At 38.6% G+C, this 27,899-nt stretch overlaps 1 protein-coding gene across 1 annotated transcript; it reads left to right on the top strand.

Annotated features, from left to right (window-relative positions):
- The first annotated feature begins 802 nt into the window (after positions 1-802).
- slc27a6 (solute carrier family 27 member 6) lies at positions 803-27,385 on the top strand. The gene is made up of 10 exons (XM_061080138.1): positions 803-1,407; positions 5,734-5,943; positions 7,140-7,298; positions 9,782-9,906; positions 12,134-12,328; positions 19,691-19,781; positions 19,900-20,098; positions 21,045-21,142; positions 21,848-21,978; positions 24,382-27,385. The coding sequence occupies exons 1-10, from the start codon at positions 921-923 to the stop codon at positions 24,556-24,558; spliced, it is 1,872 nt and encodes a 623-aa protein (XP_060936121.1). The 5' UTR covers positions 803-920; the 3' UTR covers positions 24,559-27,385.
- The last annotated feature ends 514 nt before the right edge of the window (positions 27,386-27,899 follow it).

The raw sequence follows: 27,899 nt of genomic DNA, 5'->3' as shown, positions 1-27,899 counted from the left end.
CCTGACACAGATTGTGTGTATGTGTGTGTGTGTGCATGTGGAAAGTAGACCTGGAAGAGGAAACTGAACACAGGCAGTCATTGGCAAACCTGTTACAGTGTTTGTATCTGTTCTTTAGATTTAAAGCAAATTAGCTCGCTTAATTGATTTGAACAAATAATAATCTAGAAAAAACAAAAACTTTTCATTCAGGACGGTCCAAGGTCATTTCAGCATGATCGTGAGAGGATGGTGAAAGTGATTCCAGAGCCCTGCCTCCAACTAATCTCAACTCCTGTCACTTCATTTCACTTCCAGAGATATTGTCAAGTTGATTCAGTAAATCACTTATACAGGAACTGTACTCAGGGGTTTCCCTTCAAAATAAAGCGCTCAGCACATTTGCGTGCTCTGTGAGGAGCATGTCAGCTGATACGATCACGGCGCATAATCAACAAAATTGTGTTGCTGTGTACAGTCTTTTTAAAAAGAATAAAGTATATAACGTTGGTATGACATTTTCACATAATACAAAAAGGGAGCAAACAATGTACCTTCAAGGCTCATTTCAAAGTATTTACAAAGCTAGTTTACACGTTTCAAGTTCAACTTTACACGTGTAAAGGTAATGTTGATGCAGCACATATATATGATTAAATGTTTTCTAATAAGAGAGTAGTAATGATTCATTAATCATCATAACCAGTCCGAATGTGAATGGACGGTAATCCTACAGCACTTTGGTTACATATGACCGATACTCTTTTATTTTGAAGGCGACACCTCTCATGTTCCAGCCTTACGCTGTGTGTGCCACACACACGCACACACACACAAACACAAACGTATATCACCTGCAGCATGCTGCCGTGTGTGAGTGAGAGCACTCTTATACTCTGGTTGTTTTCAGCGGTCTTCATCGTGTCCTCACAGCCGCAGACATGTCTGTGTTTCTGGGATGGCTCTCGGCTCTGGCCATGGCTGTTGTCTCCACTCATGTCCTGCTGAAGGTCTGCTTCCCGTACTTCTGGAGGGACCTGTTGTTCCTGATCAAGGTGATCCGGTGCGGAGCGAGGCTGGAGCTCTCGAAGCTCACCTCCAACGTGCACACGGTCCTGGAGAAGTTCGTGCTACAAGCGCAGCGCGTCCCCGACAAACCCTTCGTCATCTTCGAGGGAATCGTCCACACGTACCGAGACATCGAGCAGCGCAGCAACAGACTCGCCCATGTTTTCCTGGAGAGTGTCAACCTAAGGAAAGGAGACTGCGTTGCCTTGCTCATGAGCAACGAACCCGACTTCCTGTGCGTTTGGTTCGGGTTGGCGAAGGTCGGCTGCTCGGTCGCTTTCCTCAACACGAACATCAAGTCCAAGTCTCTGCTGCACTGCTTTAACTGCTGTGGAGCCAAAACTCTAATAGTTGGATCAGGTAAAGCTGTCACTTGTTCTACTGTCACATCACTGCGGCACATGATGTGCCTGTGGCTGCGTCTTTTCACCACTTATTTCTGGACAATTAGAAAATGATATCGACTATTAATTCTGCTCTGTATTCTGGCATGAGTAACATCTGGGTAAGTTTGTTTGTGAGGAGCTTCACATGCACATTGTGGGGTTATGACATAATACGGAGAGAGCTGCTTATCCCCCACTGTACTGTAGGGTTCCTACATTCTTCTGGTTTCTTGATCTGTCAACATCTCAGTCACTTAGTGGGCTGCAGATATTAGGAGTATGACTATTTTCCATCACGTTTGTCAGTCGGTATTTCCTCAATTCAAACAGGGACTATTTTCTCCAGACAATAAAGACGTGGGACTGGAATTAAAATCGGTTAAGTATTTAAAAATACCATACAATAAGTTTGTTATGCAGAATGGTCCCTATTCAGTACTATATTGATGCTAATAACTATTGTGCTGTAGCAAGAAAAGATTATGGAGGTGTGGGTTTACAAATTGATAAACTTTCAGCTTTTCAGCTTGCTTTCCTAAGAAGCATGTTCATAATGAGACCTGAGAAAGATCAAGACCTGTTGATTTACATGAAACTGGAAGGGGTTCCAAAGTAATCTGAAAGAGTTTAAATATCCTTTAACTGTCTGTTTATGAAGACCGCTGTGCCTGTAGTCACTAGAGCTGTCAGATGAATTCAATTTAATTTGTATAGCGCAAATCTTAATATACATAATCTCAAGGCACTTTCCATAGTAATGTCGAGACCTTTTATTCAGAAAACTCCAGCTAAGTGCAAGTGCCTTAGAGCTTAGTACACTTATATATGAAGTGAGTAAATATACTCTACTACTTTCCACCACTGATGTATAGCCAGTATGCCATTCATTGGTCTTGATCTCAGTCCTGTGGATGTCAATAACTTTCTCTCTATTTCCAGGAAGTAAACATTGTGATCATTGACATGGCATCAGGTGGCATCTGCCAATAGTGTCCCCTTGTATTTAGACTATAGACTTCTCTATGCATCCGAAGCCCCTTTGTGAAGCAGGGATTGTTGTTAGCAAGGTAACTTAGGGTTTAACTATGGGAATTCATGGTTATAAAGAAATTTCACTTCTTTATGTGGTCAATATTTATAATATTTTGATAAACAAATATTTCATTGAAATAATTCAAAAATAATTGAAAAGCAGGGGCTGGAACTGTTAGGGAGAAAAAAAGGAGGCTTAATAGACAAACATACAAAAATGCCAAAACCAAATGGGATGATTCAAATGTTACTTTATTACATTAAGCGATAACAACTATAGTACCAAACCCTTAAAAACCATAATCTCTTAAAACTATAAAAGTCAACCCAACTTAAGCAAAGGAAAAATGTGGACAGGCAGACTAACTAAGGAGTGTCCAGGGTGCAACCAGTCACTCACTTAACAAGTTTAACACAGAAAAGTGCAGCAACAATGGTGCATTCATATCCCGGTGCTCTCACTCACATGCAGCAATGTGGGGACCTCAAGCCGAGTGAAATTAGAAGCAATATAACCACAAGCAATATAACCATAAACTGTATAACCCAGTTGGTCAAATAGACAAAGATAGCAATTCATACAAACTAAGGAGTAAAGTAACACACTGCCAAAATGGAACAAAACCAATATTAAGAAAAGAAAACCATCTACAAAATAAACCAGCAGCAGGTGAAACACCTCTAGTTAGTGGCATCGTGTCAGGACAACAGGGGCACATGCAGCCTGTAACCATCACCACCAGCCACAACCAAGGCAGGACAAGAAGCAGAGAAAGAACAGAGGCCCACAGGTGCATTATATAGCCTGGCTCTGATCAGGGGTTTGGCTGGAGGAGGAGTCAAGGGACACACTGGGGACACTTCCCCACCACACATGGTAACTAACCTAACCTGCTCTTGAACTGAATGACTTCAGAGGATCAGACCAAAAACCTGTCGACATCTGAACAATCCGATTACTGGACAGCCAGACCAAGAGAGTTTTCAGTAAAGGAACAAAATGATAAAGAGCAATAGATATTTTTAATGGATCAGTCATATATTTTTACTGTTCCAGACTTTCCGTGTGTCAACAGGGGACAGTTTATAGCACGCTAAATATGCATAATAACTGTTCATGCAAATGTGCATACAAACGTGTACAAAAAGAAAAATTATCTGGTCTGTGAAGCTGAAGTAAAAAAATCTAAACGGAAGACATTAATATGTATTACCCCCTATTTATTAGCCGAAAACATGCCAATGTTTTTAAATTGCTTGGGTTTTGTGAAACACTTGTGGGTACTCAAAAGTAAGTTCCAACCACGTTTGTACCTTACTTTTTTATTTGTAGATCTTGTCATACACATTTGTGACCAATCTGATTTCTCCAACAAGTCCCTTCTTGTGCTGAGCAAAGTTTTGCAAAGAACAGTAAAAACTGCCCCTGAACACTCAAGGCTCTGTCCCCCTTTTTCCGACAGTTTGGAACAGCTTCCGCTCGTGTTCGGAAACCTTATTTGAACCGTTAGGAGCATTTCAACCAACGAATATTGATTTGAAAGTCGAAATGTTGATTGCAGCTTAAAGCAACAAATTGTGAATGTGTGAATCAATGGGCTCATATTCTACTAGTTAGAGTTATATAACTACAGTTAATTCAGTTTCTATTGCTGACTAATTATAATTATTCACACTCTTTCAACACAACTTCACATACAGATTGAGGATGCTTTAACCATTTGGCGGGTTTTGTGAGACTTACTCTATAAAACAAAATAGAGTTGTAATATTTAATGTATTATTGTACTTTTTATATATGCTAAACACCTTAAATAACATATAGTTTAGAAGTACAACCCTTGATAATGTTGTAATTGTCCAATAACGAACCCCGACTGCTAAGTGTCCTACCAGTCAATGTTCTGAAACTGTGAACTGTGTGGAGCCTCAGAGAGGGATGGAACTTATTGCTCAATGGGGAGGTGATCTCTGAAAGCATTATAAACATTATATTCTGCATCCATTTTAATCATACACCAATATAAATTTAGTTAAACCACATTCAGCTTCCCCCATGTTTTACTGCAAGAATCCTGCTGCTACAGTTAATAGGATTCACCATGCTGCAGCCATGTGACAGGATGACAGATCATTGCTCAACCAAACAAGCGTGATGTTTGTCAGAGACGCTGTCCTCACCCCCACCCCAGTGCAACAGGAGGGTGGATTCATGGCATCGCTGGAAAAGTCAGACACTGGTCAGAGTAGTGTCCACAGAATATTCTATTGACATTGAATACACTTTACTCTCACTTGCCCACAAACATGATATACAGTGTATTTACATACCTGTGTATTTTACAAAGTAATCGAAAATACAACTCATATCTAAAATATATGACGCGCTCTACATGATAGGTATTAACATATTGGCTAGTATCCAGCACTGTGCAGATATATTAGACACTTTAAAGTAAAGATGCTTTTAAAGGTAATGGCATGAATAGTTTTTGGGATTATTCATTAGTATCATGGTCAGTGAACTGCAAGGACAGTAAACAGAACCAACCTATATTAAATCAACATTGAGCAAAACATTATCGCTTGTCTTTGTTACACCTCAGCACAGATCAAGGTACTTGGCAGGTAGGTCGCTCCACACATGCTGGAGAACTTGTCACTGTTGTGGAGGTGGTTTCTAATGGATACGATTCCAAACATGCAAAGTGCCCAAGGCTTGCTCTGTGCTGGATTATATGAACTAAGGTCAGTTTATGTGGAAAGATAGAATATTCTGGATCACGCAGCAGTGATATGCTGTGTTGTGCAGATTTACAATTTAATATGAAAGTTATGACATGCCATGCATAATTGTTTGTGCTTATTGGTAGTATACATTTAATTCGTTCTGTTTAATGGTCAATTTCATTGCATTTTAATTTTCCAAAGAAAAGATCTCTGAAAACGTTTCTTTCAGCGACAAATCAGTTTTTCTTCTTTCCTCTGATAGTCGTTATCATACAGTGTTGCTTGAACACGTGAAAGATAGTTGCGCAGTTCATACATCTCTTCAATCACTTCTTGCAGAGTCACTATGAATAATAGTTTTTGTACTTCTAAAGAACTTCCTGTTTGCTCTGATGCCTCCAGAACACACTCAAAAAACCACATTTGTTGACAGCATACTCACAATTAAAACTTTAGGATTGGAGGAAGTAGGAAGTGAGGCAGGCTGAGAAGAGGAATTATTATAAACCATTCACCTTTGACTGTCTCCATCCCCTAGAACTGGTGGAGTGTTTGGATGGCATCCTAACCAGCCTGCTGGAGGACAACATCCAGGTGTGGGCCATGGAGAGCCACAGTGAGCACACACAGGTACACAGTCTGTTGGATAAAGTTGCTGCTGCTTCTGAACAGCCTGTACCAGCTGTGCTACATGCCACCACCTCTCTCAAATCCCCCACCCTGTACATCTTCACCTCTGGAACAACTGGTGAGTTTTTGAACAGGCCAGTGGGGATAGACATTTTACATCACAGTGCTAACATTTCAGTTCATGCAGCTGATATTCGTGATAATGACACATGCAGTGCCTGCAGAGCAATGTAACATAAATGTCTAATGTTAATATGTCTGATAGCCACAGAGTTCCTGTATTCATTTAATTTCATTATTTCGTTTTGCAACTGCATCAGTGATACATTATTGCATTACATTATGGATCTTGTTTTGTTTTTTTGATCAGAAGTAACTGCCCGAAGGTTCAATGACAGTTTTATAGGCACTGGTGTATCATGGGTAAACATTAGACTTCACTTGCATTTCGAGGAAAAATGTCATGACAAGGAGAAGGTTTAAATGGAAGACATTTTGAAAAAACTAGAAGAGCAGCCAACTCTGCCAGACTGAGCAAACAGGGAGAAGGGTCTCGGTAACAAAGATGACCAAGCACCTGTTGCCAAATCTGGCTGAACTGCAGAGGTGCTGTGTGCATAAGAGTACTGGTTGTTCCATTTAAAAATAATGGAGGATACCAAGAATCTTGTGAACCTTAAATGCAATCTAAATATTCTGTAGTGGTCTGCAGGCAGCTCCTTCAACCTCATATCTTGATTTATTTTGGCTCCGATAGACTTTGTCATTTGTAGAACCTGATGTAGAACGTGTGTTTCTTTCCAAATCTTATCCAGTCAGATGAATTTACCACAGGTGGACTCCAACCAAGGTGTAGAAACATCTCAGTAGTGATCAAGACAAAAGCGAGACACCTGAGCTATTCTTAAGTATTCAGACCCATGCAACTTAGCTGAGATTAGGAGGATGAAAATATTGTTTCCATGTATTTTTTAATATGATCACTCCTCACTCTTTTATAAATCTTGTGCTTGTTAGGCTACTTCATACAGTAAAAGGAATTGTATCTTTTGGAACAGAGAGGGTTCCCAATAATCTATTGTTGTAAGCGGTCCTAGACAATCAGATCCATCTTGGATGGGATCATTAGCTTTGGGTATTACAAAATTATGATAAAGTTGCTAGTTTCTGATAACAATCAGCCACAAAGGTAGTATCATAGAGGTGCATTTGCTATTGAAATGCAGCACTGATATTGTCTTGCATTGTCTTGAACCAAATGTGTTTTCTTTCTATGTCTTGATCATGTCATGTATCATGTCTTCATTTCCACAGGTCTCCCGAAGGCTGCAGTGATCACTCATCTGCAGAGTTTGAAGGCAGCAGCAGGCTTTTGGGCCTTTGGGATGACTGAAGATGATGTGGTGTATATTCCGCTGCCACTCTACCACAGTGCAGCTTCTTTGATCGGTATAGGAGGAACCATAGAGCTGGGTAAGATTCAGAGTTTCTTCATGACCCTATATCTAATCTTAATTCTCTGCATTCACTGTATGTTTTGATAACTTATGTCATAATGTCAGTTGAAATCTAGCAAACCATTATGTAGATCCTGTGTTTTAGTACTCAGGTCCTGGTGCCTGTATTACGAAGCATGTTCAACATAACCAGGATAGGTTGTATGCATAAATGACGCCACAACCAATTTAGTATCGTGTGTATCAATGTAGTAAGCCTACTAATTATTTAATTCTTTGGTCTGATGAGGAACAAACTATTTATGACAAGTGACGTGATGATGTGTGTGATGAGCTCAGTCTGTTACAAAGTTAATCTGTTATCATGAGGAAGAATCACAGTCTGTGGATAATTGTTTTTATAAAACCATAGTTTCATTTTGTTTTTACCTCCTCTTCTGTTTTCAAACAGACACTTGAAAAGTTTTGAGCAAATTCCTATCATCTGTAAAAAAGTCTCTCTTTTGTCCTGTCCTGAATCCTGTCGATCGATGACTCTGTTCTTTTGATCCAATTGGTCAGTAGTAGGGCCGTTGGCAGGTTTTGATCTCTGAGCCGAAGCAGGTTAGGTGTTCAGTATAAGTTACAATGGTGATTTAATTACACCACATATCCTGCTTCGTAGTACAGAGCCCAGGACTGGGATTTTAAGTCTGCCAAGTCCTGCGATCAAAGTAATACACAGAAACTGTAAAAGCGTATCTGCCCTCAGTCCCGTCTCTTCTGTCCATGCCGAGGAAAAGCCACAGCATTCTATTGGTTTGTCTGTCACGGCGTGATGCTTCCTTTGACTTTGACGTTCTTTTGTATGTGGTGCATCAGAAACATTTCCTGGATTTACTGTCTATGAGTTGGATAGCAAAGAACAGCTAGATGTGGCATAAAGGTCAGAGATCAGCTGATGCATATACCCTTTGATTAATATTATGATTATGGAATTATTTGATTATTCCACCAGATATTGTCACCAGATTTGCACAGAACTTGTATTGGAAATCACATTTAAGAAATGTTTTTATGCCCATGAAAAACAAAGCAAATGATAGCAAGTTGTTCATGATCTATACTGTCATCTGAATGTGAATAAACATTTTATGGAGTTAAATCAGGAGACAAAGTCAGAATTGGTCTTCCTGTGAAGTAGATGAAATGTGACTTTTTTTCTAAGCCCTAGCAATTTGTAGTCACGACTGCTCACAGAGTCCAGTGTCCACTAAACTATGTGACCCATTTGAGGACCCGCTGTTTCACTTCAACTAGCAGCTTAATTAGACACGTTGGGCAGGAAGTGAACACTGGAGACTATTATGAAAATGTGCTGTCGATAAAGTTTTTGCACTCTGAATTTCTGTTCCAACTGCTACGTTGGCAGTTCGATGTCCCTCACTGGAAAAGACCAACATCCAAACAAGCTGTGCCAACAAACCTTTGGCCAATAAACTGACAGCTTTATGTTATATAATAAAAATGACAAACCTTGTACACATTATCAGACCCCATTTAGAACTGAGCGGCAGATCAAAAGTGTGAAAAACACCCCAGACACATTTGAGATCCAATCACTCAGATCACATTCGGAGGTTGTCTGGGTCACATTCAGAGACCACCTAATAAGCTGACATCCTCTAACCAGCTAGTTGCATAATGATAATCAGTATTATATCAGAAATATTGAGTAATTTGTGGCCACAATATTAACATCAAAATGAGATGTCACCATCTGGAGTGAGCACAGACAAATATCAACATTAGGTGATGGCGGCAACCGACGCTCTAAACTATCATTGAGATTCAATGTACTAGTCAACAACCAGTCTGACAGAGCTTAAATATGATGGTTACACAATTAATCCTGCTCCCTCTCACTTTTCCACCCATTCTTCAATGACACTTGGTACCGAGTGTGGAGGAATCTGGTTGCTGTCCTGCATCTATATGGTGGATTACAGTAACCAGGTTGCAATTGCATGTAAATCCATTCTTTAATTACCCAAGTAACTTGGTTCTTGAGTTTTAACATATTTAGCTAACATGTAAAGGCATTTGACAACATCAGGCCATTTCCCTGCCTGTTGTGCGGTCAGTTGTAGCGTACAAAGAGTTATGCAGTTAGACATGTTCGGATGACACTTAATAAAATGGAGTTTGTTTGAAACATGCTATTACATGATATAAAGTCTGCTTTGATATCTTTGACATAAATATTGTGTCAGGGCAGCTGGGAAACAGGGATTTAAGGTGTACATAAACCTGCATAGTAGCAAAATGCAGCACCACTTGTTCAAGTTCATTAGATACCGTTATCATCAAAGCAGTTCAAATATACAGCACATGGAAATAAGACACCATGTTTATATAAATACAATTATGAAGTAGATATGCCTAGTGTTGAAAATCTTGAAAATGAAAATTTAAACCCAAATTCTGAAATTGAAAGACATTGTTGTTTTTGTACTGCAGGTGCGACCTGTGTCTTGAAGAAGAAGTTTTCAGCCTCCCAGTTCTGGAATGACTGTAGAAAACATAATGTGACTGCTTTCCAGTATATTGGTGAACTCTGCAGATACCTCTGCAACCAGCCTAAGGTAATCTTCTGTTTGACAGAAAGTATACAAACACACACACATCCAAACCTGATTAACACCAGTTGCTGAACAGAATTGATTAAAATCACAAGACAAAAATGTCTTCATACCAGTTGATTCTTCTGTAACCTATTTACCTCACTACCTGGGAACACATTCTTATATTCTAATCTTCTGTCTGGCTTCTAGCAGTGATCATAATATCCTCTTGTGAAAATAATAATATGTCAGTCTCTTGACATTCTGACAGCAATAAATATGTTTCGGATACATTTAAGATACATTTTAGAATCAATTAAGCTATGAACTAAACCTTTTGTCAATTTAGTAAAAACAATTACATACATAGTCACACTCGACTTTTGAATCATTTCAAGAAACTTTGTGTACAACTGTAGCAGAAAGATAAGCAGGGTCTTTGTTTCATTGTTTGCATCTTCCCACTGGACACATAGACATGCACACACACACAGTGTGAGGTCAGAGCTCATCCTTTCATGAAACTGGACTCAAAGTCTTCTTTGTCCCCTCTCCCTCTGTTATTTGGCTGTCTGGGTGGAAAGCCTGCCATGAATGTCCTCACCCTTGACTGAAAATGAAAGATGTGGACACGTACAGCACATACGCACTCTTTCACAAGCTCAATGTGTGCACACAAGCATGTTTACTAATGACTGCTTGCATACAATCACTTTACACTGTGATCAACGTGCAAGTTTGCCCGCAGGCAGATGCTACAAAAATAAACTGTTTGATAATAATTAATAGTATAATCTTAATTGTATATGTGTAAGTATATGAACTTAAAGTGTTAATTTCGTCATGTTTCCTAAGATTCTATGAAATTCAACCCAATTCCTAGTACTATTTATGTATTTTCCTGCAATAACACTTCAATATATATGCATTGTCTAATTACCTTTCTGTTAAGTATTTTTTTTCGTTAATGGTGCAGTCTGCCTTTTCCCTACAGCAGTAATCAGCAACTGGCGGCAAGCAGGCCAAAACTGGCCCCACAGCAATATTATTTAGCCAGTCAAACACAAACATTCATAGGTGTTAAGCTTTGATTTATTGAATCACCTCATAAACAAAGAAGGCAGTGAATCCTCTTGAGCTTCCAGAGATACCAGTTCTTCTTCTTTTGTATCTCAGAGTAGCTGGACCCTCGGCTGGAGTAGATTACCAGCCGAGGTCCCAGACCCTGAAGAGCTCCAAAGTCCCCATGCTGATTGTGTTCCAGTTGGTTTCCAGTTTCAGCCTTTTTCCAGTCTTGTCGACCACTCAAAGTCAAATTACCTGTTCACGCACATATTCTATATGCACAATCTTTCTATCACACACAATTCATACCCTGTTAACTGTCACAAGGCTCTTTGGGGGTTCAGTATCTTACCTATGCTGAATGGAGGAGCCGGGGATTGAACCAACGAACTTGGTTAGTTGACAACCCTGTCTACCTCCTGAGCCACAACGGAGGAATAGAAAATAATACATAATTAAGAGCAGTGTTAGGGCAATGTTTACCCTGTGTGCACACTACAGTGTTTATCATTAATTTCTACACTTCTCCACAGCTAGCCATAGTTTCTTAATATGTTGTCTCTCACCTCCTCTCTATCTCACATACAGACTCAAACACAATGATCTGACCATCTTAACATACTGACCATTTTTAGAGACTGGAGAAATCCCTCCCATTTTGATGGCCTGTTAAAATTCATACTTATCTATGTGGATTTGTAAAACAAATTTAAAAAAAGATTTAAAAAGCACATTGTAAACCACACTTTTAACACATAAGTGAAAGACAGAAGAAGTTATTTAATTTTCTTACCTTACAGCAGCATGGTTACAGTTGATTAGTTGACATAGTTTAGCCCTGATTTTCCCTGACTTTCCCTGATTTACTCTTTCCAGCATCTTATATAATTCAGGCTTTGGTCCAATGTGTGTGTGTCTGTGTGGTGAAGGCTGCTTTTGTTCCGACAGATTCCCTTGCTTCACACCAATTTGACCAAGTAGTTTTTTTTTTGCTATTTCTTTGTTTAAAGGTTATATAAAGCTTGATTGAAAGCTCCTATTCCTGTATATTCTGGTGTGTCCGCTTAAGAACACAAATAAACACAATCTTAATTACTAGCATTTACTCATTATTGAGAAATTCTCTCTTTTCCCTTGTCAGATCTGTTTTGCTAATGTCACTACATCTTTCTCACTTCATCAGAGAGAGGTGGATAAAGTTCACAAGGTGCGGATGGGAGTTGGGAACGGCTTGCGACAGGATGTCTGGCGGGAGTTCCAGAGTCGCTTTGGAAACGTTAAAATGTGCGAGGTGTATGGCTCCACTGAGGGAAACCTGTGTTTCATGAACCACATCGGCAAGATTGGAACTGTGGGCCGGTCCAACTTCCTCTACAGGGTGAGTGATGGGCAACATTGTAAACTTGATAGAATACAGGGTTTTTGTCAGTGGTGAAGTAATTAGATATCTCAAATCTTTCCAGTAGCAGTGAAAGTAAATGAAGCATTGAAAGTTCATGCAAACAATTCTTACAATCCCTCTATATATACAAAGACAGTGTTGGAACACACTGATACCCCCCCTACTCGAGGTTGTCATCCATCTGCGTCCCACAAATTGCCCCTCAGATAGTATCCCCGCTCATCTTCTTAAGGAAGTCTTTGACACTGTTAGCCCATGTATTCCGTCATTGATAAACACCTGTCTTCCCTCTGGTTGTGTCCCAGCTGCCTTTAAACATGCTGTTGTGCAGCCCTTGCTAAAGAAAGAAAATATTGATCCCTCTGTTCTCTCTAACTTCAGGCCCATTTCTAAAGTGCCATTCTTTTCCAAAGTCCTAGAGAAGGTAGTTCTTATCCAGCTGCAACCATTTGTAATTGACAGTAATGTACATAAAAAGTTTCAGTCTGGTTTTACCTTGCGTCATAGCACCGAAACAGCTTTTTTAACTATCTTATTTAAACTGTTGATTCAGCGAGTCTGCTGTCCGGGTGCTCTTAGACCTGACTGCTGCTTTCCACACCATCGATCACACAATCCTGTTTTCACGTTTGGATCAAAGATGCAGCACTCAGATGGTTTCAGTCACACTTAACAGATAGGAGTCCACCTGGGTGATAACTCCTCTGGGATGACCCCACTTACATGTGGTGTCCCTCAAGGATCCGTTGTAGGCCACATCCTTTTCTCCTTATATATGCTGTGCGCCTAGCATTAAGTTTTGAAAAATACGATGTCTCTTTCCACTGCTTTGCAGATGATAATCAACTATACTTTCCCTATAACTCTGTTGGTGACACCAAAGGAAAGGTTAGCATTGTGTAAATCAGCTGTAGCTGACTATGAATGACAAATGTTGATCAGTTTTTATCAGTCTAGACCAAAGTAGTAGACTGACTCACCAGGACTGACATTACCATATGTAGAGCCTTACCACTCAAATGATTACAAATACTCTTAATGTAAGGTAGGGCTGGGGCAATGTCGTATGGAAGGTGGCTCAACAGTCAAAGCATGGACTCACCTGAAGAGCAAGCTGAGCCGAAAAAAATCGCTTAAGATAATCTAGCATAGTTCACCAATAGTCTGGCCACGGTCCTCACCGGACCCAGAAGCCGTTCTATACAGACCTAAACGCTGCTATCAGATTTTGACAGAGCATTTCTATTTTAACATACGCAGCTTTTCTCGCATTTACGGTAGGCTTATTTTAACCTGCGTAGCTTTTTCAATTTTTACGGTAGTAAATCCTGGCAGCACACTGTAGAGCAGTGGTCACCAACCTTTCGAGCCCAAGATCACTTTTTAATTCCAAACATAAGCCGAGATCTACAACCCTGATATCTTCCAAAAAGCCCACTTAGGAGGGTCATACTTATAATTTTTTGCAATTTCTGTTAAAGGCTGAATGTACAAGAGATAAATCTACACAAAGAAGGGCAGTTGTGCAACTTTTTCTATTCAATGCGCATCCTTTAATTAATATCAATTCATATTTACAATGCACAATATGTAGCTTCTCAGTTCAACATCATGTTCTGCAGAGGAGCACAATGTTTTTACATATAGGCTTTGATTTGAATATGGCCACAAATATGATTATTGCCCTGTATGAAAGAAGTCCCTTGTACTCAAATAAATACCAGTACTACACAGTATGAAGCCGTGCATCTTCCGCTCCTGCAAATATTTCACAGTAAAAAAAAACTTTTAAACAAGGGAATGGATTCCATCAACAGAAACGCTGGAGTGCTTTTATTTTGAAAAGGCATACAGAAACTGTTACAACCATTTGTTTGTGACATACATTTCTCAGGTAAACATTCAAACTCAGGTGAAAGATCTTCTTCTCTGTTTATTCTACTGTGAACCACAATGTTTATCTGTCTATTACACCAATGTATTTACAACACTTTCCGAACCCGTTTCAAAGTAAAAGCACTCCAGCGTTTCACCTTCTGAATCCACTCATTCGTTCTAACGGGGCTTTGATCGTTATCGATAGACCGCATCTTCATACCGTAGAGTCCTGACATTTACTTTAGTACATACACCAACTTGTTCTTGAAGGAAATGCAGTAGATAAACCTGCAACTCACACTGAACCAGAGAAAGTGGGAACAATGAGGAAAGTTAAAGCTGTTTAGTTATTAATCTTTCTTAAGATTGTTTATATGTGTAATGTAGTTACATATGAAGAAAAATAGGACATTTTCCTGTTGTTGACAAGGTGTTCGACTTGGAGTATTTCTGCTGCATTATTCATATATGAACGGCAAAGTCCAAGAAAGTCTGGATCCAATTGTCCAGACATATTCCAAAGTATGTGTCTAAAATTGCTTTATTTGTAGAGCCCAGACATTCCCCCCCATGAGCATGCATAAGAAAAAATGTCCTTTTTAAAAAGTTCACTTGAGGTCTAAACATACATACAAGGAACTGGCTGTGTATTCCTCTAAAAGCATTTCAGTTATGTTTTATTGGCCAGCATAAGTTATGTGGGGTTATAGCAGGACACTGAATATCTCTAGGCTGACTGAGGAGAGCACACTATCACTGTGAGCTAGTGAAGTTCGTTTGCTCTGCCAGCCCCACCAGGAACACCCTGTTAGAAACAGAGCTTCATCGACTGTTCTGTTTAGCCTGTTCTGGAAAACAAAAGTCTTACAGAATTGACAGGGTTCATTTCAAAAGAGTGGGAGTCCATAGGCTACATACCAATTCCTTCCAGCACTCCACTGCTGGTATATGGTAGTTTTACAACAAGGACTTCCTCTGTAACCCCACCCCCACTTCCAACATAGAGGAGTAGCTATAATGTCTTCCATTCCTGTTCTTAGCAGTTTCACGATGAACAAATTTTACTCAAGGCGCACAGCTACATGACTCCTGAGGTGCGTCAGCCACATACTGAGCCACTCAATCCTTATGATACACTAAAGTTAATTTTGTTTAAATATCAGGTCTCTTTTTGACAAGTCACTAGTATTAAATTAAAAGAATAGTTCACCCAAAAATGATAATTCAAGCATTATCTACTCACTCCTATGCCAATATCATCTCAAAATTTAAGTACTTTGAATTGTTTTGTATCTGAATGGCACTTTACTGTAAAAGTTAACTTGCCTTGCTTCTGTAAGGCATTGTGGGTATTTAATTATTGGCTGTATAATGCTTTCAAAACATTGGGAATACACTTATTTTGAATCTCGTGTCTGTTTGCTGGAGTCAGGACATGGTAAGTTTTCCTTGATAGAGAAACCACAAGCATTCCATTGGCCTGGAATCCGATGTAAATAACTGCACAGTGTCAACCACACTGTCAACTCTACTTTATTTGAATAGCACTGTAAAGACAACTAATCTTGAGTTTCCACAAAGTAGAGCAAAAGAAAAGAGACAAAAAAAAGATATATAGTTAACACTATATCGATTACAAAAAGACTAATGTGTAACAACTATGAGATAAGGGATTTTGGACAGAGGTATATACAACATTTCTATATATATATATAGAAGGATTTAAATGAAACTATTTTAAGTGTTATCTGTAATGATTATATAGTAAACCTATAGGTGTACTCTTGAGTTACAGTCTACTTTATATGCACAACGCACAATAGACATGAATAATACGCAAATGCACACATTTGTGTAATGTGTTCAGAATCCCTTTAATCCAAAACTTGTTTTGTTTAAATATCAGGTTGCTGTAATAATGCAAGAAAGACCATAATTATATATTTTTAACTGAAAGTGAAAAAATAGTGCAGCAGTCCTTGTTGAAGCAGGTCCACCTGACTTCTATTTGATCAGTGAGGATAGAGGGCGACCCCTTCTCTAACAATAATGCCTGTACTTTATTCACTGTTGTTGACAGACTGACAAACACTTAACACTTTGTTGTTTCAATCCAACTTCTTTGATACTAGTCAGTCAAGGTTTAAACCACACTTGTCTGTTCAAGTGCTTCCCATTTTCACATCCCAACTTCCCATATCTGTGGTCTGGTAGAAGCAATGTGCAAGACATGAATCTCTCCAGTGCACATGTTAAGCTGGGTAAACTTGAACTTGGGTGAACTGTGGGGGGGTTGGGCTAAACACCTCAGATGAGATCTCCTGGGCCATGTATTATCCATTTGTTACCTCCTGTCCTCCATCAGCGGGGGGGAGGGAGGGTTGTTTTAATTGTGACTCATTTGATTCATCCTGCAATATTGCGTTCTAAGGTTATGTTATTATGTCTTTATGTTTTTATTACAGATTATTATGATTATGCATTATTATTAATAGGTGTCATGTGCTGATCCCAGTCAGGACAACAACATTAATAGAATCGCTTCCTGTTTGATGAATTTGAAAATCTCTCTAAATTAAAAGCACAATGTTCATGTTGTTGCTGCAACGCTTTGTATCGGGCCTAATTACAGAGCTTTTATTTTAAAAGGGTGTGAACTTGGGTCTGAAAACTGTGTCGATTTGATTAACCATCCTCTGAAGTAGACGACATGCAATTTATGAAAAAGTAACAGCAGTTCAGTGAATAATTTAACCATATTTATAAACCATACACACAAACAGTAATACATTAAATTTCGTCTAATTTTCTGGACATTGACTATAACGTATTTTCTGCAGATAAACCAGGTGGGATAAACAAAAAGTTTTCTTACTTAACTCTGCATGATAGGCTGTTAAATTTTACATTTTTCTACAATAGTAAGATGTTGGTTATTGTTATGTGCTGAAACCAAAGATGTTTGGTGGAGAATGACAAAAACATTTTTTTGTTGTGGAGACAAAGCTGCCAGTCTGTTGAGAAAGATGACCACTAAAGTAGCTTTCCTGTAGCTGTCATAGGAATTAGCCTAACTGAAGAAGAACTGAGTATAGCTGTTAATCTGAGTTACAAAAGAGGGGCTTCGTGTATTTAGCTTTAATCTCTGAGCTCATCTGGGCTATTATTAGATCTGTCCCAGTGCCTTATAAAAGTGAAGTTATCAAACATTTAATTTCATGACACATATCCTGTGTTAACAGGATTAAAAGCTCTTGGTATTCTTAGATTAAGTTGTGGCAGTGTTCCTTTGAGGAAAACCTTCATTTATAGAATATGTTTTAGCCTTTATGCCTTTTTAATGATTATAAGGAAACCACTTTGTTAATATAACAGATTATATTTTCTGATATGGAAAATCTGATGTGTTCTTATGTGTATAATTGTGTACACAACTTAGAATGGGGAGGAGGGATAAACCTATGGGGATAAACGGAACTAAAAATAACCGCACTTGTGAGGGCATCTCATGGCAGCAACACTACAGTTGCAGTTTTTATCTGGTGTTTACTGTGCAAAGAGACTTTTGCTCTGGATAAACGTGCTCTATCTGAATAAACAAATGTCCCTCCCCTTGTTGTTCCATAACCCTCAAGCTTCATTGACACCTGTGAAAATATAAATCAAAAACAAGTTTGTCATGAGGTAAAACTTGTCTGTCAACAATAACACTAACAGTTGTTACAAACCAGAGAGAGACGATCTCAAGGAGATTGTCAGAGTACATCAAATAAGATCGAGACATTACATTGGCAGCTGCAGTGAGTACAAGTACCAGGTCCTGATAGTGGCAAAACGTAAAAGTCGTGCACTGATATTGTAGTCAAAATGTCCTTAAAATATATTTCAATTCAAAAGATAGTGAGTTTTATGTTATTTGGTTGTGAGTGCTGATTCATTAAAGAGGAGGTCTCACTTTACTGATATAGATGGTCACGGTATAGCTAGTACTACTTCACATACTGTTGGAGAGTACATCATGTTTTATGAGCCCAAGTAATTATATGGGGGTAAAAAGTAAAACATTTCCGTCTGAATCAAATAGTATAGCATATATAGTATAGTATAGTGTAGTTTAGTTTAGTAGGCTGTAAATAAAGATAGAGGGCAGATATCCACCTCTTTACAAAAATCAAGCCAAAATATCTCAGATAGGGCCACTGCCATTTTGTACTGCCGACATTATTTGAAGCCAGAGTCTAGCCACAGTAGGATTTGATATGGCAATTTCCTAGGTTATGATTTCTCTCTCTATGACAAGGATTGGTAGAACAGTCACTTTGGACTTACTCTGCCCCACAACCTTACTCCAGGTATGATCCTTGTCCTTTACTGTGACACCAGAATTTTAATCACTAGTGTTGATGGTCTGGTTTGCAGCGGCCATTAGTGTTGTCCTTTTTGACAACACTTTTTTCAGTGGTCAAAGGTAACAACCACAGTGACCTTAAATGAATCTGGAAAAAAGACAATGTAGCAAAAAGAAGACAGAAACTGCACTGGTTTTGGGAGGCATACAACCACAGTGTGGCAATTCTAGCTTAAAGCTAGATATGGATTCAAACCCTCAAAATAGAAAAACTCAGAGGGAAACATAATTTAAAAATTAATGGACAGATTTCTTTCCTTTTACCACGTCTATTCAATTCAATTTAGTTAAAATAGCTCCCAATCTTAAAATGCATCATCTTATTAATGTGTTATGCGTCTTTAGAGGAAGTTCAGCTTGGTAAGAACTAAATTAAATTGACTTGATATCTTGTCCATATATGGTATGTTACATCCTAAATCTCTTTCTTCTTAGATGCTTTAAATATGTGGTGCTAATAGATTTGACAACCTTGGATATCACTGACAGCAGTACTGAGGTTATTCATCCCCAAAAAAAACGTTCTTGATTTTGAAGGACTAAAGTGTAAAATGTTATGTTTGTCTTTGAAATTAGTAGTTTGCTTGCTGTTGGAACTTTTAAAGAAGGCTACTATTGCTGTTTGCAGCCATGTATAAATGTGTATCTACCTACTAATTCCTCAAACGTTTATTTGTCTGAATTTGGAACCCATATCCCCTGAATGGTTTAGCTAGTCGGCTTCAAACTTGTCATGTAAATTGTAAATTACCCGTTCAAAATGAATACAAATTGAAAAAACAGCTGACCGGTGCTCTGTAGCAGGCAGTGTGCCTTCAGTCTGTGGACCAAGTTGAACATGTCTTCTTCTACATCCTCAAATAAATTACAGTAGCGGTCACATACTGGGTCAAACTGTGGGTCAAAATCACTGCTAGATCATGTTGATTTTGAATTTGTTATTTATTTCCCCATAAACGTGATTTAACCTTAAGTTGGAATGTTAATGATTGTTACAGTTAAGATGTCTTTGCCATTGCCCCATGATTAACATGTTCTCTTTACTTTTGTAGCTTTTGTTCAAGTACGATCTTGTAAAGTATGACATGGAGAAAGACGAGCCAGTGAAGGATCAGTATGGTTTCTGTCAGCGAGTGGGAAGGGGTAAGAGTGCAACTGCTAAACATTTGTCACAAATTGAATTTCAATTACATTGTTGATCAACTGGGAAACAAAAAAACATTTTAGTGATTAAATAATTCTGACCTATTTTTTCTCGCAGGTGAGACAGGGCTGTTACTGTCCAAGGTGAGCGCCACCAGCCCCTTCTTTGGCTATGCTGGAAGCAAGCAGCTGACGGAGAAAAAGCTGATGAGAAATGTATTCATGAAGGGAGATGCCTACTTTAACACTGGTGACCTCATGGCTGAAGACCAGGAGGGCTTCATTTGTTTTAAGGACAGAGTAGGAGACACCTTCAGGTACTGTTTGAGTACAGACATGTCTTTCTTTGAATGGACGTTTCTCTTCTGTTGTGCAGTGGCATTTAACCTGTGATGGTACAAGATTTAGCCTTTAGTCAGGAATGAAGTTCATTACATTTCCTGCAAATATTAAATGAACAATATATTGACCATTCTTTATTTAAATCTGTCCATTTTGTGCCCCTTGTGAATGGATGTTCAATACTGAAGAGTTAGAGTCACCCTCAACAGGATCCATGTTTTATTCACAGTGTTTTTGGTTCCATGGGCTTTTGCTTTTAAAAGTAAAAACATTATTCAACTGGAATTTTAATCAGGTTTGTTCCATGTTAAGCAGATACAGTAACTATATTAAAGTAAACATAAAAACTTGTTATCAAATCAAGATTTATGTGTATCTGATATATGGGCCCCCCCTTACTCTATTAAATTGTCTCCAGACTTGACATTACTCTGCTTGGAATAATAATTACAATACGTGTGTCTGGTGCTGTTATAGGAAGTATGTTATGTAGTGTGGGCAGTAGATGGACTACAGGAACATAAAAAGGATGTTTATATCTTATTTAAGACAAACATGTTGTTTCCCTCCATTGTTCACATGAATGTGATGCAGAAGTTGCTGCAAAATTCATGAGTTCACCATTAGTTTGTCAGACTTTTAGGGTTAATTTTCTTCTTTAATCTATTGATCACCACCTGTTGTTGCCTAGTCTACTGAACTGGATTGGACTCCACAAGCATTACACCTCGAAGCAAAGCAAAGAGAAATACACAAATAATGACTGAACACTTGGTGAGAATTGAACACAAGCAGGCGTTTATGAAAGCTTTGTATTACATAGCAGTATAGAATGTTCTGAAAATGATGTGTCTTGAATGTTATGCAACACTTGCACTATTAATTACTTTGACTGAAATCAGCATCTCTCCCTAATTTCAGGTGGAAGGGTGAAAATGTAGCAACAACAGAGTTAACAGAAGCTCTTGGGCTGGTGGATTTTATGCAGGAAGTCAATGTGTATGGAGTAGAAATACCAGGTACGTTTGAAATATGATTGTACCAATATGTCTACTATATACATACTGTTATACTAAAATATTGCATATTTGAGGCTGAAGTTATTCAGCAAGTGTAAACATGACTTGGAAGGAGCCAAAGTTGGTACATAAAGTTATGTAAGAAGAAGAAAGTCAAATACAGTACAACCAGTGTGACATCAAGTCAAGACACTACAGGCAAAAATAATAAGGCCTCATTAAAGAACCCTTTCATACTCTCACCCTAAATCCTAATGTAAATCCTCTAGATGTATTACATTAATGTATACTTGTACTGAATGTCTGACACTGAAGTTTAACTAAGTTATGAGATTCATCTGTCTTCAATGATCTGGGAGAATTAGTTGCATGGTGATTTCCTACAGTCTTTCACCTGTAGTGTCTTGCTTTGTAAATGGACATTGGCCATATTTAGATTGACATGATATATATGAATGATTCATGACAGCCAAACTGTTTTATTGAAAGAGAAACTTAATTTGCAATTATATTTGATGAATGCATGGGAGCTCAGGAACAGAACCTTTCATCACTAAATGATTGGGTGATGATGATGTGATTCTAATTCAAATCTACTTTTCCTACATTTTATTTTAAAGCCCACTGGAGGCCTTGTAGGCAGGAAACTGCTGTTTCTCTTCTTGGTAAATATTAACACTGAGCTACATTAAATGTTTTCCACAGGTCTTGAGGGCAGAGCGGGAATGGCTGCTGTGATTATAAGACCAGGTCTCATGTTTGATGGGAAGAAACTTTTTGAGCACGTGGTGACAGATCTGCCAGCATATGCTCATCCAAGGTTCATTAGGATTCAGGTAATGAGCAGACAGTGCTACATCTGTTCTAATTTATTATGACTTTAAAAGCTCTTTTATTATGACTATTAATAGGTTTGTGCACCACCCCCCCCCCCTCCCAATCATAATACAACTCACTTAGTCCTACCTTTAGGACTCTTAAGTGTTTGATCTTTCACAAAGTTTTTAGCATTAAATGTTCAACATACACAGAATATCTTTTCATTTGACCTAACATTGACTGTCGTGATAACCGTACTGATACTGGTTATCAACTGTCTCAGATAACCCTGGGGTTTCTTATCCAGCTAAGACATTAAATATGAACAACATTGTCAGGAGCTAAATAAGAAATAAGAGGAAATGCTGATGTCTGCATTTAGTATTGGTTATATCGACATACAAAGCTAACATTCAAGTGAAAGGTAAATGATGATCACACAACTAGAAAACAAAAGCAACAGTAGAAATACATGTTGATCTTTACATTATAAGGCTAAACATGAACCGTACAGTTCAGAGACATTTTATTAAGGTTCTTTGTTGTTTTTTGTCTGAGGATGAACAAACAATTATGATCATGTGATGCAGGCTGTTCTCTACCAAAGCAGTGAGGATAGAAGTAGATAATGTGTGATGAGCTTAGTCTGACTGAGCAGTTCTGAGCTACACTGACTGTTCTGGGCAGCACTGATAGAGTAAGAAAGAAAAAGCATAAAAAATATCAGTGTTATAAACTTTCCAATTCGTTTGATAGAAGCTCTGTTTGAAAACCAGAGTGGACACATGGAAAGTCTGGATCGGCAAAACAATTCCACTCATCTGTAAATATATACTCCTGTCCCAAAGTTGGCAACTCTGGGTCTGGAGCTACAACTCATTAGTCATCAATCAGTTCATTGATTATTTAAATATTTAACTTGTTAGATATTATTATTTGCACGTATTGCCCAATGTAACATTTTCACATGTTAATAAAAAGTCCAATACCCAAAGCTCTGCTCTGCTCTGCTCTGTCTGTCTGTCTGTCTGTCTGTCTGCTCTGCTCTGTCTGTCTGTCTGTCTGCTCTGCTCTGCTCTGTCTGTCTGCTCTGTCTGCTCTGTCTGCTCTGTCTGCTCTGTCTGCTCTGTCTGTCTGTCTGTCTGTCTGTCTGTCTGTCTGTCTGTCTGTCTGTCTGTCTGTCTGTCTGTCTGTCTGTCTGTCTGTCTGTCTGTCTGTCTGTCTGTCTGTCTGTCTGTCTGTCTGTCTGTCTGTCTGTCTGTCTGTCTGTCTGTCTGTCTGTCTGTCTGTCTGTCTGTCTGTCTGTCTGTCTGTCTGTCTGTCTGTCTGTCTGTCTGTCTGTCTGTCTGTCTGTCTGTCTGTCTGTCTGTCTGTCTGTCTGTCTGTCTGTCTGTCTGTCTGTCTGTCTGTCTGTCTGTCTGTCTGTCTGTCTGTCTGTCTGTCTGTCTGTCTGTCTGTCTGTCTGTCTGTCTGTCTGTCTGTCTGTCTGTCTGTCTGTCTGTCTGTCTGTCTGTCTGTCTGTCTGTCTGTCTGTCTGTCTGTCTGTCTGTCTGTCTGTCTGTCTGTCTGTCTGTCTGTCTGTCTGTCTGTCTGTCTGTCTGTCTGTCTGTCTGTCTGTCTGTCTGTCTGTCTGTCTGTCTGTCTGTCTGTCTGTCTGTCTGTCTGTCTGTCTGTCTGTCTGTCTGTCTGTCTGTCTGTCTGTCTGTCTGTCTGTCTGTCTGTCTGTCTGTCTGTCTGTCTGTCTGTCTGTCTGTCTGTCTGTCTGTCTGTCTGTCTGTCTGTCTGTCTGTCTGTCTGTCTGTCTGTCTGTCTGTCTGTCTGTCTGTCTGTCTGTCTGTCTGTCTGTCTGTCTGTCTGTCTGTCTGTCTGTCTGTCTGTCTGTCTGTCTGTCTGTCTGTCTGTCTGTCTGTCTGTCTGTCTGTCTGTCTGTCTGTCTGTCTGTCTGTCTGTCTGTCTGTCTGTCTGTCTGTCTGTCTGTCTGTCTGTCTGTCTGTCTGTGCGCTCAGAATATAAGCCCTGTATGAATAAATATACACATACAATTATATACTGTATACACACATCAAATGCATGTATTTAAATAAATGGATACAGAAATATATGTTTAGGACAGTGACTTAAAATGATTTTAACAACCTCATATATGCTAAGGGGGGATTTAAGACGTGAAAGTGGATGTGCCTGTGTGTGAGTGACAGGGGGGGGCGGGGCGGTCAAAACAGGTCAATCTGAGGAGGGCTGTTTAGACAGGGTAAAAAGGGTGCTGTTTTAAATTATCCTTGTGGTATTTTGACCAAAATTTTTTACAGACATTTCATTAAGACCCCAAGGAACCATATCAACTGTGGTGAAATGGGCATACGATGGGACCTTTAACTGTGAAACCTGCTGATTGTTGTCTGTTTATTTCTATTCATTAGGGGATGATGGAAATGACAAGTACCTTCAAGCAGCAGAAATTCCAGCTGGTGCAAAGTGGCTTCAACCCCTCAACTATCTCGGACCCTCTCTATGTGTTGGACTATCAGCAGAAGAACTACATTCCTCTAACAGACACTGTCTATCACAGCATCCTCGCTGGAGAATATAAGCTATAGAACTCACAAGTATGGGTATGATGACACTGTTTCAAACATAGAGGGAGATAATAAGCTCTGCTGAATCCAGATATCTAAAGGAAGTCCATGGAAGCACAATACAATCAGATAGGATGATAATACATTAGTAAATAAGTGGATTATGATCAGTTGACCATTTGCATACGCGACACAAATAGCACTTGTTATTTACCAGTTTAAAACCTTCAAACAGACAAACTAAGGCGATCTCACCATTCATACCTTTAAATAGGCCTTACCTTCTAAATAAAAGTCTGTTTTGTGTGTATGAAAGCCATTTGTGAATGTTTATTGTAATTTAAACATTAAGACCCTATGAGGGATATATTGAGACATGGCTTTCATTTTTTAATTCTAATGCTCTTAATTTAAAAAAACATTGTCCAATCTGTCCAAATATTGCTTTCTTTAAATCCAACTTGAGTACCTAATCATATCTGAACCAATGGATAAATTGATCGAATTTTAAGGTACAAAAATAAGGGATTTATTGTTAAGTCAATAATAGATTAAATAGCTCACAGACAACTATGCTTGTTCATTATCTGATTTCTTTATCAATGTTTCAACAAGATAGGTAAATGTTTACACACATTTTCTTCTTATGCAAGCAAAATATCTGATTGATCAAATCCCTACATGATGCTGACCACTGAGAGGACACAATGCATGTGTTTACAATTAGTTACATTTTTTTATGAAACTGAAATCATTTTATATTCTCTGTGAGAGATTTTGATGCCAGCCCAACATTTTTGCCATATTCTTTTTTTTAAATGGTGTGTTGTATTTAGTGCTTAATTTCAATTTTCTGTTTTTAGTTACCTGAGAATTTAATGTGTGCTGCTAAATTCCTTAACTGACATGCTTGGTAACTTTGCCAGGTCCAATGACTATTAACTGTTAGGTAAGGAATCAGTTAATATTAAAGAAGTGTACGTGTACATTCACAGTAGATGAAGGATCAGGGGAGAGCTGTGATTTGTACCATCAGCAACAATAAGCTTGTTTTCATACCCACTTCCGAGTTGGAGGGAATGCTTTTGATTTATTTAAGGTGTCAACAGCTTATTTCAGTATATCACCATATTCCTCTTTTCCAAATTAGAAGGGTCAATTTACTTTTAGCAGGGAGTGTCTCTGGTGTGGTCGTTGTGTATGGCATGGCGTAACTCTTGGAGAAGAAGAGCACAGTGATGCTGCTGTGGATGAAGCCTGGTGGCTGGAAGAGAACAGGGAGCAGGTCTTCAAACAGAGACAGCACGCCGGTTTCTGAACCAACAGGCAGGCGATGGCCAGGCAGGATTCAGACAGGGAGGACAGGCAGAGAAACTAACACAGAGGATGCTTACAATTAGTCGGACAGTATAATCTGGCAATGAAGAAAGACCAGGGTTCTTATAATGCAGAAGGTGAGAAGTGGAGCTCAGCTACAAGTGTGCCAGTAGTGAACTGTGCCAATACTCGGAACAACTCAACACACACTCAGTCCAAGCACGCCATACCAACCAGTATTCATTCAGACACACATAAGAACAAGACATTATCTCATGTATGATGTTTACATGAGTCGCTAAAAGAATATTTCATTCATATTCCCCCTAATGTTATAGAGAATAGTCTGAGTATGATTTTGAGCAGTTGGTAACTACTGTACATGTTGATGTCCCAAAATCCTGTGAAAACTCCAATATAATATTATCAAGACGTATATGTGTGAACAAAATGTGACCATGTTTGGAATATTTCAAATGTTCTTTTATTGCATAATCTGAGTATGATCTTATTCGAGCATCGTTAATCAGAAAATGTTGTTTGAATGTCAGTACCCAATCAAAATAAGATATTGCTGTCCATGTAAACACAGTCACTAAAAAGGCAGAAAAAGGAATTTTGAAAATGTTTTCAAATGTATAAAAAAGGAAAAACCTGAAATATTATATTCTATGATTGACATAAGTCTCTTATTCATGACAGGGGGAATTTTATTTAGATGCTCTTGGTGTAGAAACATCTCTAAGATGCTCAAGAAAAATGGAAAACAATGATTGTTTGTGAATCAGCGCTCATATCCACCTCCAGCATCAGACATCCTGCTCAGGTTCTATCACCCTAAATGAAGACTGCCATTTCCATCCATTGTTCACTGATTTTCATTTCACATGACCAAGCTGAGCCAGAAGGAGAACACTTGAATCATTCTGACTTGCACTTACGGAGTCAATATGGATGTTTACGTTTAAAGGTTTACTTAGGTATATTGTCTCATCTCATACACGACTTTGCTTCAAGCATGGGTCACAACAAGTGACTCACAATACTATAATGCACTGATCAGAAATAATTAGATTCCACCTCATTGAGATGAACTTGTACTTAGCCCAGAGAGAGCATTCGAAGGTTGCCCTCTTTGTTTGAGAAGAACATCTCCAGATAAGTATGTTTTAATTGAACAACTCAAATCCATTTTCCCTCTCTAGGGACACCTTGTGTCTTCAATCTCTTCAGCTGTACTACTCTAAATCAAATCTCAATTTCATTTATTTTATTTTGTGTGTATTTACTAATAGGCTACATTGTTAAGAGTTTCAGAATGAATTCTGAACTGAATATAGACCAGTTTCTTTTATTTTCTTAGTTGATGTTCAAGTGTTGCACAAACAATGGGTTTCATGTTTATTGTATTTGTTCTTGTTTTTCATGCAAACTTGCTGCCGCCACTTTTCTCTGCCATGGTTGCCATGTGCTGTAATTCAGTCTCTGAAAGTGTTGGCAGTTTTAGCCTCAATAAAAGGGGTGAGCTCGAGTGCCATAGTGTTAAAAAATGCTAGAAGAAATAGATCTTCGTTTGTTCAATACATTTAAAAAAAACTTTGGATAGGATTCGAAATTTTGTACATTAGTGACAGTATCGATAAAAACCCTGTTGCTGAATGTAAAGCAACATCCCACACTCGCAGAACATTCACACTGACATGTGACAAGTAGCTTTAATGAAATAAGTGAAACATCTGTTTGCCAATAAGAAGCAAATGAAAAACAATACATACATAAATATTAATATATGAATAAACTGCAACATGACAAATAAGACATCACAGTAAGGATCCTAAACATTTTTGTTAACATGCTTAATCTCAATCAGTCAATACAATTTTATTTATATAGCCCACATTCATAAATTTAAAAAAATATACAATTTTTATAATTACAAGGTGTGACATCCTCTGCCCTAAACCCTAAACAAGAGTCAGGAAAAACTACCCCAAAAAACATGGTAACTTCAGAGAGAGCCACTTGTCTGTAAATAAATTGATATG

This window comes from Limanda limanda, chromosome 1 (genome assembly GCF_963576545.1).
Source record: "Limanda limanda chromosome 1, fLimLim1.1, whole genome shotgun sequence".
In the NCBI taxonomy this organism is placed as follows: domain Eukaryota; kingdom Metazoa; phylum Chordata; class Actinopteri; order Pleuronectiformes; family Pleuronectidae; genus Limanda; species Limanda limanda.
This window is presented reverse-complemented; position numbering and strand designations above follow the sequence as displayed.

Bases quoted from the DNA above. Each gene is read 5' to 3' on its own strand.
- slc27a6 (XM_061080138.1), top strand. From the start codon at position 921: ATGTCTGTGTTTCTGGGATGGCTCTCGGCTCTGGCCATGGCTGTTGTC. The intron at 5,944-7,139 runs GTGAGTTTTTGA...TCATTTCCACAG, and splicing joins CTTCACCTCTGGAACAACTG to GTCTCCCGAAGGCTGCAGTG. The intron at 12,329-19,690 runs GTGAGTGATGGG...TTACTTTTGTAG, and splicing joins GGTCCAACTTCCTCTACAGG to CTTTTGTTCAAGTACGATCT.